At 43.5% G+C, this 15,480-nt stretch overlaps 1 protein-coding gene across 2 annotated transcripts in view; it reads left to right on the top strand.

Annotated features, from left to right (window-relative positions):
* The window catches only part of XRCC6 (X-ray repair cross complementing 6), a 247,393-nt gene extending 239,879 nt beyond the window's left edge, over window positions 1-7,514 (top strand). For both annotated transcript variants that reach the window (XM_040359639.1, XM_040359638.1), the window contains exon 13: window positions 7,306-7,514. In XM_040359639.1, the coding sequence (XP_040215573.1) occupies window positions 7,306-7,508 (203 nt within the window). In that variant the 3' untranslated portion in view covers window positions 7,509-7,514. The remainder of the gene's footprint in view (window positions 1-7,305) is intronic.
* The last annotated feature ends 7,966 nt before the right edge of the window (window positions 7,515-15,480 follow it).

Here is a 15,480-nt window from a genome sequence, read left to right as displayed (position 1 = left end):
CTCTATTTGTGGGGGAAAAAAGGACGTTAATTTTGTTTGGGAGCCACGTCGCACGACCGCGCAATTGTCAGTTAAAGCGACGCAGTGCCGAATCGCAAAAAGTCCTCTGGTCAGGAAGGGGTTTAAGTGCCCAGTAAGGAAGTGGTTAAAATATACAATTGAGCTCATAAGCTTACATACCCTGGCAGAATTTATGATTTCTTGGCCATGTTTCAGAAAATATGAATGATAACACAAAAACTTTTCTTTCACTCATGATTAGTGTTTTGCTGAAGTCATTTATTATCAATCAACTGTGTTTACCCTTTTTATATCATCATGACAACAGAAACTACCCAAATGACCCTGATCAAAAGTTTACATACCCTGGTGATTTTGGCCTGATAACATGCATACAGGTTGACACAAAGGGGGTTGAATGGCTATTAAAGGTAACCATCCTCACCTGTGATCTCTTTGTGTGTGTGTGTGTGTGTGTGTGTGTGTGTGTGTGTGTGTGTGTGTTAAATGTCAATGAGTTTCTGGACGCCTGACAGACCCTTGCAGCTTTCATCCAGTGCTGCACTGACGTTTCTGAATAATTGAGCATCGGCGGTGCGTCCATAAAGGGCGCAGGAGCGCCGCCCCCTCTTGTCACTCACCAACAAGCTTCCAAAAGGGTAAGCAGCGGGCGCAACGCTGTGTGTTCGCTGCTTACTCAGTGGTGTGTTAGGGAAGCTTCCCTAACACTGACCCGCCTCTCAGCCAATCAGGTTGCCGGGTATGTTACCGGTAACCTGATTGGCTGAAACTACAGGCGATGTGATTAGACGCCACCTATAAGGCGTCCAAACCTAGCAGAGACGGGAAGAGAGGACGGACGATTAGAGGAGCCAGGAGTGTGGAGGACCGTGACCGGGCCCCACCGAGACAGGTAAGTGCCAGAGCGGGGGATGCACAGTGGCAGCATTTGATGGGCACACTGGCGGCGTTTGATGGGCACACTGGCGGCGTTTGATGGGCACACTGGCAGCCGTAAGCTAACCATTTTATTTAGTGACGGGCTTTGACTAACGTTCAGAGAGTTTTAACAAAGCCTGTCCAAAGCCTTGTTTGAAGCAAGTGTAAACTAGCTGTTAATGTGTGTTGAAGCCGAAGCAAGTGTAAATGAGCCCTTATTATTAAAGCACCGAAGGAACTCTCAGTAAGCCAATGCTTCCCCACATTACCTGGTATTATAGCTTAGGTTGGGAGCTAGTGCTGCCCTGGACTTCTTAGAAAGAGTTAACAGGTACCTAACTCTAGGGCAGTATCCGAGAGAGTATAACAAGCAATACTAGAGTGGGGATAAGGTCTGGAGAATTTTGCGACCAAATGTCTGGTCTTGGCTGGACAACTGGTCGATACGGTAGTGCCTTTCGAAGGTACTGAAGCTCGACCATGTTGCTGCCCTGCAGATCTGCTCAGGAGTTGCCTCTGCCTTCTCTGCAACCGAGGTTGCCCAGGCTCTGGTTGAATGAGCTTTAATCCCGCTTGGAGGGGCAAGGCTTTGTGTTTCATAGGCTATCTGTATGGTGAGTTTTATCCATCTGCATATCGTGTTTTTCGATGCCTGTTTTCCCTTATTGACTCCTGCATAGAGGACGAATAATAAGGTCGTTTTTTGCCAGTCCTTTGTTCCGTCGAGATAAGCTGCGAGTATATTTCTTGCGTCTAGCTTGTTGTATGCGTCTCTCTTTTTGCTATCCATTGATTTTGAAAGAGATGGGATAACCACATTTTGCGTCCTGTGGAAGGTTGAAGAGACTTTTGGTAGAAAAGCTGGGTCTGGCGAGAGGACTATTTTGTCTGCATCAGGCAGTATGGTTCCATCATGGAAATTGCTTGAATTTTGCTCACTCTTCTGGCTGATACTAAGGCCCCCAAGAGCGCGGTTTTTAGAGTAAATAAGGTTCTTGTCTGAGCTTTCCTCCAGCGGTTCGAATGGGGGAGGGAGAAATCCTCTGAGCACCATGGAAAGATCCCACGTTGGAGTTCTGCCAACTTTTGCAGGTCTACCTCTATTTAACGAGATCAGAAATCTCTTTATGAGCGGATCCTCAGCTAATCTGGTGTCCAGAAAGAAGGAATGTTTTTGCCACCTGTACCTTTTAGTGTGCTCTGTGAGATGTTCTTGCTGCTTCTTCCTGCGGGAAATCCAGAATTGCCAGGATGATTCCTCTGCCAGAACTCTGTTTGTTTTCATGCCAGGAGACAAACTTTTTCCTTGCTTTCTTGTAGATGGCTCTAGTCACAGGTTTTCTGCTCTCTAGGATGGTGTTGATTACTCTGTCCGACAGTCTCACCCTTTCGGGAACCAAACCCGAAAGCTTCACGAGTTTTTGATTCGGATGGTTGACTGGCCCCTGCGATAGGAGGTCTGGTAGTGTCATGGGCTGAACACTGAGGTTCAAGTGGCTGAACCATGCTCTCTGGGGCTAGTACGGTGCTAGAAGTATTACTGCTGCCTTTTTCTTTTGATTTTCTGAATCGCTCTCTGTATTGGGGTAGTTGGAGGGAATGGATAGTACAGCTGGTGACTCCACCTTTGGCTGAATGGCAAAGATGTGTATTGCAGATGTAGGGTAGCCGTTGGTCCTTGAATCGTAAACCTTAGAAATTTTAGCTTTCTTTTATGGGGACGTGTAGATAAGCATCTTGCAAGTCTTTTGTTGCCATGAATATCCCTGCTGGTAGGATATTCCTGACTGAATAGATAGACTCCATCCTGAATCTCTCTTGTATTTTACCCCTTCTGTTGAGCAGCTTGAGGTTCAAGTATGAGCCTTAGCTTGCCCAACGTTTTTTTTTTCTTTGCGAAGATATGTAATTAAAACCCTGTTTTCTCCTCTTCTTGTGGGACATGATGGATCACTTTCTGGGTCAACAGGGTTTTCTGGGAATCTAAAAAGGCCTTTGTATCTCTATTTCGTAGCCCTCCACTATGGTGTGGCAGACAGACATTTTTGTAGCTTTCCTTCACTAGTGGGCAAAGGCTGCACCCCACCTAAAGACAGTCATTGTTTTTTTATTGGTAGACTTGAGGATGAATCCTCGACTTTCTTGTTTATTTTGTTCACAGTACTTTTGTGTTCCCGGTTTGTTTAATTTTTTGAATTTACGAAAGGGCGCCTTCCCCTGTTTCTTTTTAGCCTGGGGAAACCCTTTGTTCTTTGCCACGGTCTTGTCTAGTACTGTTTCTAAAGCAGGAACAAAGATTGTCTCTGGACAGCCGCAATCGTCTGGGTTCCCTCCTAGAGCGGCTACTCCCTTTTCCCTTAGTACTGTTTCTAGGTCAGGCCCGAACAGCATATCTCTCGTGAATGGAATTCTGCACAACCTGTTTTTGGAAGCGATGTCCCCTACCATGATTTCAGCCACAGGGCTCTTCGGGCCGAATGCACAAAGGCCCTTGACGATATTCTTACGGTTTTCGCCAAAGCATCTGCCAGAAAAGCTGCCGCTTTGGTTAGCGTGGAGATAGTTCTTACTAACTCTTCCCTTGACGTGTCACCTTCCAGTAAATATTGCAGTTAAGTCAACCATACTAGTAAGGTGCAGGCTGTGCAGGTGGAAGCTATCGCTGGGTTCAGGTTTGCTGCCCCAGCTTCCCAAGCCCTCTTCAGTAGGGCTTCCATCTCCTTATCTATGGGGTCATTTAAGGTACCCGCATCGTCGGATATGTTCACGACTCTCGCTAGAGTCCACTTTGGCAAAGTCTTGGTATTTGCCTCTGCAAATGATACCTGTGTTTAACTGCTGCTGGTGTGAAGAGTTTATTTTTTGGATTTTCAAACTCCCTTTTGTTTATGTCTTTAAGAGTTTGATGTCCTGAAAACATTCTGGGTTTCTTGGGCTGCAGACCTTTTGTACATTTTGTTGTGCAGGGAATTCTCTGCGGCGTTTTGCTCTTTACTACCCAGCGTGTCGCCTATAGCCTTTAGAGGAACAAACGAATAAGCCTGGGCGGCAGCACTCCGATACAACACCTTTATTAGGTTAAAATCCAGAAACGGCTTACGTGTTTCACACCTGAATCTGGTGCTTAGTCCAGGCTTATTTGTTCTCTGATCCCAGCAGAGCCTGCACCTGAGAGCCTATCAAGGGTATGTATCATTTGGAACCTGTGCTTTGAGAGCGGCTTTTCTTTTTCTTCTATAGCCTTTAGAAGACTGTATCTTCTGAGGGAAATAAGTTGCCCTCTGATGCTGGATCATCTTCAGAATCTGAGCATAGTCCTTCCTCAGATTCCTGTTCGGAGTCATCACCTCTTCCCTGCTACCTGAAGGGACGCATTCCCTGCTGGTAGATGGGGTACTGGTTTCACTAGAGCTTGCTGGTACCTCCAACTTCTCAATTGCTGAGCGTAGTGGTCCAATAGTGCTCTTAAATTTCCTTTTTGAAAGAACTGAGCACGTCTTTGAGGTAGCCTTGCGACTCCTTAGCCACCATTTTGTCTATGCATTTTTGGCATACTGGCTTTTTCCAGTCGGGAGGAAACTGGTGGCCACAAGAAGCACATGCCTTGCTGCTGATTTTCACACTTTTTTCCTCCAGGGCCTTTGCCTGTAATCAAGCACAGAGGACCCTGTGAGGTAGATGGTTTAAGCAAGTATAAAGGTTTGTAGTGAGGTGAAGACAGAGGTGACTCCAGAGTACCCTGGCTTACCTTGGAGCTGTCCTGGCTTGCAGGATCTGCAGTGCAGGGTGGAGAAGCGTCCGACATGGTCAGCCACCAGGAGCCTCTGTTTAGAGTGTCCTTTTAACTGCTTCCTGCCTCAGCTCCAGCCCCGCCCCCAACTGACCCCGTGCAGGTTGGTGGACGTACCTGTACATATTTTCCTCCCCCGCCAGAGTCTTCCTTTCTGGAGTTCCATTAGGGAAGGAGGCCTCCTGACATTCTATTTTTTTTTTTCGTGCCGCCACCCGGAAGTGACCCCATCCAGTTGTCCTGAAGGCTTCCATGTCTCTGCTAAGATGGCCACTGACCGGCACCGGAAGAGACGCTCTCTGTGCCATCTTGGTACACCTCCCGGGGCCGGCATCCGTACACAATCGGCCAGGATCCTGCAGAGTGGTGCAGGCTATCCACCGGGGATGCTTAGTCTTTGTCCTCTGCGGCGGGTGGCTGGGCCTCCACCGGTGGGGGTACCGGGGGTGAAATGCCAGCAGCATTTGAAAGCAGTTGGGGGATAGTTGCATACCCCTCTACAGGGCTGAAACTTCAGGCAAAGTCCCTGCTTGCCCTCCCAAGGCCTGCTCGGCTGGATGGGATGCTGATCAGGGAGCCCCCTGCAATTTACCATAGAGACTGAAGAAAAATTATCAACGGTTTGCAGTTCTTGTGGGTCTGGAGGAAACTCAAAGAAAGCCATTTTGACTTGCATGTAAATTGCATATCTTAGAGTGAAGGTACCAGTCTGAAACACAGGGTCTAGCAAGCCTGTGTCCTGTACTGTACTCCAAGAAATTGAATTTACAGCAAGTTGAAATTCCTTTGATTCACCCTTTTTGATTTGCTATGACTGAACCAAAGTACTTACAGTGCATGGGTAACCTTGCTGCATTGTAACTCTTATTGGCACTGCACATCTGCTTATGTGATGAAAAACAAGTCCTGGCTTTCAAATGAAAGCCAGGAATTGCTAGTCGGGGGGTTGGTTGGGGTAGAGCTGAGGATACTAGACACACAAACCTATATATACATTTTAGATGTAGTTTTTTTTTTTTTTTACATGTGTAGTTTGCCCAAACTCCACAACCAGCACAACCATCTTTTTGTTGTTGTGGGGGGGGGGGGCTTGGAGGGACAGTAAGTATACATTTCCCCAATTGGACACAGATGGTAAAAACAAATTGACAGATTTCTATAATTCCCTACTCTATGCAAGATGAAAAAAAGTATTGGCTTTAGCTGAACTTTTAAAGCCATTGTAACCCTTTTTGAGTCATACAAGGAATATATGTACTTTGTTTTACTGAAATTTGATTTGATTTATGACATGCATAAGTTTGAATAAAGTAAACAATCTCACTCCTTTTTATGTTTTCATGCAAAAGTAATAGCCACTTATTACAAAAATTAAATGCAATCACCTTGTGAAAATTAAACGCAACAGTTTTAATTCTTCTTAAATCTTCTGCTAGAAAATGAAAATTTGCACTTGTTATTACGGAATAGCATAAGATGGAGGTTGTGTAGAAGGAGTGGGATGGTGCTTTTTCTTGCAATGGGAAACCATTGATTGGGACAAGAGGGAGGGCTGAATATTGAATGTAATTTTTTTTTTATTATTATTATTATTATTAGACCCCTTGAAACCCATCCATTGACCACTTGGTGTCCATGGATCCCAGGTTAAGAACCCCTACTTTAAAGTACGTTTCCATTTTTGCAGCCAAACCATCGCACCTACTTTTATTTGTTTTGTGTTAACGTAAAACAAAATTTGCTGCTTACATTTTACTTGCTCCAAACTGAATATTTCCTCCGTTATGCAGAGGGAGCTGGGGAGTTAATGTTTATCATAATTATCTATCAGAAGTATGCTGACAGATCTCATTATCCTTTGTAAACTAGATTTGAACAATGTCTATTCTAACAAACATCTAAACACTGGTCTTCTGCATTTTAGGTTAGGCTCCTTTCACACTTGTGTGACTTAGGATCTGACTTGTAAGACTCAGTCACAGGACATACAAAAATGCCATATATCCCTATAAGAGACATTCCAATTGATACTCCTGAAGTCGCTGCAACTTCATAACCGGTTCCTGCACTACTTTGAGCCGGCTTTGACACAACTTCAATGCCAAAGAGTCTAAAAGTCTTATCAAAATCACAATGAAAATTGCACAACTTTGGAGTCGGCTAGTGTGAAAGGAGCCTTAATGAACCCTGTGTGTTCGTAAATGTGGACAGATTGAGTTTATTCTTCTTTCAAATTGGTAGCTTGCAGTCTGCCATGGCCTGCTTCAAATAAGTAGACGGGCAAATTATTATTTTTTATTATTTTTAGGTAACCTCTGTGAATAGGAACACACAAACGTCTTTTTCTCTAATTTGATTGCAACAATAGAAATACATTTTGAGCAGTAATTCTGTTTTGAGGAGAAAAGATGGGTTTCCCAATCATGGTTTAGTCATCATCTTAAATATACAGGCAGAGTTTAGTTGGTTATATTTACATGTCTCATTAGTAATCATGTAAAATGTTCGAAATGTTAACATTGTGGATCATTTAATTTTTACAGTGTTTAAGTTTCAAGACCCATTTTGTTTTGCAGGTGAAGGTGATGGTCAGACTGGGAAGAAAGCTAAGGTTGAGATTTCTATGTCAGAAGATGATATTAGGACCAGTGTGAAGAATGGAACTCTAGGAAAATTAACTGTGCCTGTGTTAAAGCAACTTTGCCAGGGCTATGGTCTAAAGGGTGGGAAAAAGCAAGAATTGGTGGATGCTCTTGTGGGATACTTTAATAAAAGCTGAACATACCTCTGTGTCTGTACATAATGGTTGTGCTAAAGTTCTGATTGTGCAAAAAGATTACTCACCTGGTGACAGAATAAGAAACAAAAGCCATCCATTGTAGAGATGATCTTCACATGGGTCTTGTATTAAGAAATATAACAGTTTTTTTTATGTACAGCAGTGGTTTACACTGTTTTCTCTGATTTGAAGCTATGTTTAGGGAGCTCAATTAAGACAATATGGATCCTAAAGTTCATGAAATCAGGGGCCTCACAACGAATTGCACAACCATGATAGTGCAGCACTGCCTAATTTATACATTATTTGCTGTAAAGGCATTGGGGTTGATTTACTAAAACTGGAGAGTGCAAAATCTGGTGCAGCTGTGCATGATAGCCGGTCAGCTTCTAACTTCAGCTTGTTCAATTAAGTTGTGACAAAATAAATAATGAAAGAGGATTGGTTTTTATGCATATCTGCACAGATTTTGCACTCTTCAGTTTTAGTAAATCAACCTCATTCTGTCATAATAGAAATGTGGAAACTTTGTTGTTTTTAACTAGCAAATATGGAGCATGTGAAATTGGATATCTAGATCCAACACGCTTGTTTAGGTCAGTGACTAATTAGGATATAAAGCCAGGATCAAAATGAGAGCTCCAAAGCCTGCAATCTTTAAAAACAAGTTGGCAGCTGCAAAACCTATCCTGATTCCCCATAAAAAAAAAAAAAAAGTCTATGTGGCCATATCAGCTTCCAAACATTGAGATTTAATATTGTCAAATATTAAACTGGAATGCCTAACCTTATCTTTTTCCTTCCCATACTTGTAGCAAGTCCTCCTCTGTGCTGAAACTGATTACTCTCAATTCCCTGCAAACATGAATCTACGCAATATAACCTTTTCAAGCTGCAGCAGTTATTTTGGACCCACATTTTTTCCTGTCTGAACTGCTTCAATTCATTAATCACTATTCCTTCTGATCCATACTGTTGTCTGCTTCTCACAGCTATTGGTTTTCTATCCCAATCATTTATATAAAAAAACATCATGGGTTCACGCTTTCCACGTCTGTATTGCCCTGCATTCCTGTGCAAATCACATGCAATGTCTGTGGGGTGCGATTTGAGCCATTCATTTTGTATGGCTCAAATCGCACTGCATCTGTTCAAGAATGGTGATGGACCTTTTCTTTTTCGCACCTGAATCAGATTACAAGTGTGATTCATGCGATCTGATTCTGGAAATCGCACTGCAATTTGTGAGCTGTTTCAGGGTGTCAATTTAAAGGGACACTAAAGGCAGACATTTTTTTTTAAATAACAAACATGTTATACTTACCTCCGCTGTGCAGTTCGTTTTGCACAGAGTGACCCGGATCCGTGTCTTCTGGGGTCCCTCAGCGGCTGTCTCTGCTCCTCCTCGCAAAAGCTTTCCACGTTCATGCGAGCTCCCTCGCATGGTGGAAAGCTTTTGCGAGCGCGCTTCCGTGATACATCGGCGGCCATAGCCGCCGACTGTATCACTCGGCCCCGCCCCCCGGCGCGCCGCGTCATCCGCTGTGATTGACAGCAGCGCCAGCCAATGGCTGCGCTGCTATCAATCTGCCCAGCCTAGCCAATCCACGGGCAGGCTGGGAACCGAACAAGATGACAAGCATGCGCCCGGGACTTTCAAGCGGTGAGGTAAGTAAAACGGGGGCTCGGGGGGGGGGGGGGGGGTGCTGTCAGATGTTTTTTTTACCTTAATGCATAGGATGCATTAAGGTAAAAAAACTTTTACCTTTACAACCCCTTTAATATTGACACCTGCAGCAGATCGCATGAAAGCTGTTCAATTTCGATGTGGTGCTGAAAACTAACAGAATTCGCTGTGTTTCCTGCATCGCATCAGTGTGAACCTAGATTAATAGTTCCCTTTAGACAGCATTTTTCCTGGTGGTGCAAACTTTAGCTGTTCAATCTGCTGGTATGTTGCATGATTATAAATCAAGAAAATCAAGTTATTTGGACAAGAAATGGCAGATTTACAAATCAAGCAGCTGATCAGCAGTTTGCAAAAACATGTCCAAAAATGTATTTCTTAAACAAAATGCTTTGATTAAAAAAAAATACTAGATGTGGGGGCATTAGTGGAAGATATCTTATGCATACATTACACGTCAGCTTTAAACAACCACTATACTCCAAAGAAAAATACCTTTCCATTATATGAGTTGGGTGATTTATTAATAGCATGTATTAGTATAGTGTGTGTATGTATGTATATATGTGTAAAAATATATATATATATATATATATATATATATATATATATATATATATATATATATATATATATATATAATGTTGAATACCTCTACACTGCTCAAAAAAATTGAAGGAAAGCTTTGAAGACGCATCAGATGCCAATGGGGAAAAATTTCATGCTGGTTATCTATACTGATATGGCCTGGGTAATGTGTTTGAAACGAAAGGATGCCCCATCGTTTGATGGAAATGAAAATCAGCAACCTGCAGAGGGCTGAATTCAAAGACACCCTGAAAATCAAAGGGAAAAAATTATGCAGCAGGCTAGTAAATTTTGCTGAAATTTCATTGCAGCAACTTAAAATGCTACTCGGTAATTATTATGGCCCCCATGTTCTTGTATGTGTGCATTATAACGTCAGGGAGGATGCTTTGAATGAGACGGATGGTGTCCTGGGGTATTTCTTCCTGGATCTAGACCAGGGGGCATCACTGAGCTCCTGAACAGACTGTGGTGCAATCTGTCGCCATTGGATGGCCTGAAACATAATGTCCCAGAGGTGTTCTATTGGATATCCCAGGACTTTAATTGACTTGATGCTATACTCTGATTAAAAAGTGTTCCTTTAATTTTTTGAGCAGTGTTTTAATCTTAACTGCCCTACCTAAAGCTCTAAATGCCATTAAGGGCACCCAATATAAATCCCAGATCAGCAGACAACTTGGGCCAAAAACTGTCATCTCTGCCAGATGGTGTTTCCCTTCCTTCATTTAGCCAGCAAGCCGTGGTACCTTTTCTTGTTAGACTTATAGGAAGCCACATGCCTGCACAGAGATGGTTTCTTTATAGGGGGCATGGATATGGAGAAAATGCAGTGCATGTGTTTTGTAGTTTTGTGAAAGATGGGAGCACTGCCTGGCCTGGGCCATAGCTGCTTGTCCAGGTTGCCTACTGATCTGCGGTCTGCAGCTGCACACCTAAACCTTTGGAATAAAAGGTTGTTCTAACTGCAATGTTGTATGTGATCTCTGTATTTTCTACTTTCTATCCAACAGCTGTACTGCTAATACTCTTTCTAGGATGGATAAAAATGTTTAATGTTCAGCAATTTGTGATCATAAAACATGAAATTGAAAAACAGCAGGGGATGGTCTAACACTTTGAACCTTACAGTGTGCCCACACTGAGTGTGACTGCACTTAAAACTCAATATTTTAAAGTTCTTGTCTGTATGTTTGAGTTCAATAAAGTTTGCTGGAAAATTATTTTTATGAACATTCATTTTATATTTAAGAGCCACCGTCAATTGATAAGGGTTGGACATAAACCCACATTGGTGTGATAAACCATAAGATCAGGCAATGATTTGAGAGGAGTAAAAAGTAGCAAAGATCTCCACAACCCTGAAGTTCATATGAAGTGCTAGTAGGGGTTACAACTGTGCTCTGCACCTTCAACAATGGAATATCATTCTTAAAGAGGAAGTAAACCCAGATGGAAAATTAAAAACTGAAAAGTTCTGGGAAAAAAAACATCAAACGCAGCCACTGTGCCCGAAAACACTCCCACTGTGCCCCAAATGTTGCCACAGTGCCCCCCGTCATCTGCGCTGCACTTACCTTGTCTCGGGTGACGGCAGTGAGCGGTGTTCGTGTCCTCCATCTTCCCCGACCACGATTGCTTCTCCCGCCCACTCCTCCTAGTCATGTGCTGTGATTGGACACCTGATAGGCGTCCAATCACAGAGCCTGTCGCTTCAGCCAATCAGGTGACGGGTAACATAGACCCGATGCACCTGATTGGCTGAGGGGCGGTTCAATGTTAGGAAAGTGGATTCCTTCACTTTCCCAACATACAGCTGAGTGAGAAGCGAATGCACCACGTTGCGCCCACTTCTCACTTTTTTGGACGCCTATTGGAGCATATGGCTCTAATCAGGTGCATCCAAAAAACACCCCCACCGCTGTAATTCAGGTGAGCGAAAAGGGGCCGGCACCTTAATAGGGGTTGTCGGCAGCGACCTTAGATTTATGCAATGCATGAATCTATCTATGGTAATTAGAGAGGGTGGGCGTCGCTCCTGCGTCCTTTATGGACGTACCGCCGCCGGTGCAAACCCTGCAAATTAAAAGCATGATCGCATACTAGCCCATTATGTGACACTTACCTGCAAATGAAGCCCGTGCTGTCCCCTGTGCAGGCTGCGTCCATCTTCGCCCCTCTGACTTCCGTGGACTCTGGCTCTGTGACTGGCTGGAGCCGCATGCACGCGGGAGCTTCAGTCACGGCACACGCTGTGGAAGAAATAGCACAGAAGTGGTATGTTTTTTTCACAGCGCATTTACTGATGATGACATTGGTGCACTACTAGGGAAATATCTCCTTAACGGCGCACGTTTAGTAGATCTTTCCCCTACCTATAGGTAAGCCTTATTTTAGGCTTACCTATAGATAAAAGTAAGACAAAAGGGTTTACAACCACTTTAACCTAGTGGTATTCCACCACCAAGTGTGCCTGACTCCTATCGCTATCACTGATTCAGACTTGGAGCCTTCACAGCATTCTGCTAAAGAGCCTGTATTTCAACAAGTTCCATATGGCTCTACCTTACAAGGTGTCCTTAATACTCTGATGGCAGTATGTTTTATCCTGAAATTGGAGGATAGGCCTGTTCCAGGCATTGGATCTATGGAGCCATTGCTTCCTGAGATTTTTCCTTTGCACTCGTTATGTAAATCCTTGCTTTATGAGGACTGGGAGCAACCTGTGAAGTCATTGATTCTTCCTGAAAATGTAAAGGCGTGTTTTCCCTTTGAAAGAGGAGTGAATGGCAGGTGGTCTTTACCTATTTTAGATGCTCCAGTCATTCAGATCAACAAAAATATATCAAATAGGTGGAGAACATCAGATTCCCTTCTCATGCCCAAGTTTGAATTTTATAACTGGAAATCCTATATCGGTATAGATCAATTCTCCTAAATAATAATACTACATCCCAAGGTTAAACCCTTGCATCCTTGAGCTTTTGGATCAGTTGTCAGGAAGGATTTGGTTCAGATGTGTTTTCTTGCAGTCATCTAAGCTGGTGTCTTGCATGAACATTTTGTCTTTTTAGATGTGAAGAGCACTTTGGCATTATACCTGTCTTGCTGAGAGAATGCATAAGGAACATTTGATCTACTCACCCTTTAAAGGCAAGTTCCTTTTTGATTCTGCCCCTGACATCTAGATTCTTCTACTATTATAGTAGTACCTCAGAGACCATCCATCTGTCTCCCACTCCAGACTGCAGACCTCAAGACCAAAAGTTATCTGGTTCATCTGTTTAGTCTTCATAAAATTTGCCTATCCAGTTTCGCAAGTGATAGCTTGTACTGCTGGATCACAACTTCCCCATTGTGGAATGTCTTAATGCACCAAAGCTTCAGTGACATAGCAATGCAACTGAGGGGTGTGCAATACAGCAACAAATGCTAACAGGCCCACAAAAAACTAACGGGCAAAACAGAAGCATTGAAAGCTCAGAGTGGGCTGCAGCATCTTGCACTAAAACTGGCATCAAAAGACACTTGAATGTCCACTGCTAAAACTTAAATGTATGAAAAAAAGACCAGGTGGCAGCCCTGCAAATCAGGGAAACAGATGCCTAATGCTGAAATGCCCATGAAGAGCTGACATATCTGGTAGTATGCCCAGGAGAAAAGGGACAAATCTTTAGGCTGTAAGTTTGGATGATAACTTGTCTAATCCACCTGGCACCTAAGGTGTAAGAAGTAAATCACCTTGGGAAGAAAAGAGACTTTAGGCTGCAAATTAGCTTATTATTATTTTACAGTATTTAACAGTTTGCACACAGCACTTTACAGCATAAGGGAAGACAGTACATTTCAATACAGGAGAAACCAGAGAGCCCTGCTCGTTAGAGCTTACAATCTAGAAGGGGAGGGTCAAATGGAACAAAAGGGTAGTACCCTAGAGGGATGATCAGATATACAAGATGAAAATATAGTTGTTAGGTGTGGGTAGGATAGGCTTCTCTGAAGAGAAGGGTTTTCAGGGATCATCTAAAAGCTAATAGAGTAGGAGATAAACAGATTGGGGTAAGGAGTTCCATAGGCTTGGAGAGGCTCTGGAAAAGTCCTGAAGGCGTGGGAGGAGGTAATGAGAGAGCTAGAGAGCAGGAGGTCTTACGAAGAATGAAGAGAATGATTAGGTTAGTATTTTGAGATTAGGTCAGTGATGTAGCTGGGGACAGAGTTGTGGGAAGCTTTGTAGGTAGTAGTATTTTTAATTTAATTCTTTAGGTGAGCTGAAGCCAGTGGAGGGATTGACAGAGAGGAGTAGCAGACACAGCGATTAATAAGGTGGATGAGTCTGGCAGCAGCATTCAAGATGGATTGAAGGGGGGATAGAGTATGTAGGGGTAAGCCAATGAGGAGAGAGTTGCAGTAATCAAGGCGATAGATGAATAGGGAGTGAATTAAGAGCTTTGTGGTGTCTTTGGTTAGAAAGGGGCGTAATTTGGAGATGTTGAGGAGGCAAGCTTTGGACAGTGATTGGATGTGGGGCTTAAAAGAGAGTTCAGAGTCCAGGACTACTCCTAGGAATTTGGCACGTGGGATGGGCTGACAGTTGTGCCATCGATTTTGACAGGAAGATCAGTGGGGGAGGAAAGAATAAGTTTGGTTTTGGATAAATCAAGTTTGAGGATGTGGTGTGACATCCAGACTGATGTATATCTGATGGTAAATTAGTGATATGTGAGGAGAATGTTGGAGTGGGTTGAGGGGTAGAGAAATAGATTTGAGTGTCATCAGCGTAGAGATGGTATTGGAAGCCGTGGGAGGCTATCAGCTGACCCAGGGAGGAGGTGTAAATTGAAAATAGGAGGGGTCCAAGAACAGAACCTCTGGGGACTCCAACAGATAAAGGAAGAGGAGAGGAGGAAGTAGAATTGTAAGTAATGCTAAATGTGCGGTTGGTTATGTAGGTAGAGAACCAGCAAAGAGTACAGTCACGGAGACCAAAGGCGTGGAGTTTTTGAGGAGGAGTGGGTGGTCAACCGTATCAAAAGCAGCAGAGAGGTCCAGTAGTAGGAGTACAGAATAGTGTCCCTTAGTTTTGTCCGTTAGTAGATCGTTTGTTAGTATTAGGAGAGCAGTTTCTGTGAACTGTTGAGGACAAAATCCAGACTGAAGGGGATCAAGAAGGCCATTGTCGGCAAGGTGGATGCTCAGTCAGTTGTAGACTAGACATTCAAGGAGTTTGGATAAAAAGAGGAGAAAGGAGATGTGGAATAAGTTGTTAAGATTGGATGGGTCCAGAGAGGGCTTTTTAAGTATGGGGCTGACAAGTGCATGTTTTAGAGAGTTGGGGAAGATGCCAGAAGAGAGGGAGAGATTAAAGATGTGGGTTAGAGAGTGTAGAATAGAGCCAGAGGGTGAACGTAGCATTTGCGAGGGAACAGGATCCAGAGGGCAGTAGTAAGATGGACGTTGGCAAGTAATTTTGCAACCTTGTCTATAGTGGTGGGGTTGAAAGAGGGAAGTAATGATTGTAACTGTGGACATGAGGTGTAAGGCGTGGAAGGTATCTGAACAGTAGAGATCTCCTTGCAAATTGTATCAATCTTCTGTGATTGGCGATCTCCTGGGCAGTTAGTGGGTGGAGGACAAAGTAGAGTTGAAGGTAGAGAAGAGTTGACGGGGAGAGATGATACGTTTTTAAAAAGAGTGATT

Source organism: Rana temporaria, chromosome 7, assembly GCF_905171775.1.
Source record: "Rana temporaria chromosome 7, aRanTem1.1, whole genome shotgun sequence".
In the NCBI taxonomy this organism is placed as follows: domain Eukaryota; kingdom Metazoa; phylum Chordata; class Amphibia; order Anura; family Ranidae; genus Rana; species Rana temporaria.
The sequence above is the reverse complement of the archived record's forward strand: the minus strand, read 5'-3'. Positions and strand labels throughout refer to the sequence as shown.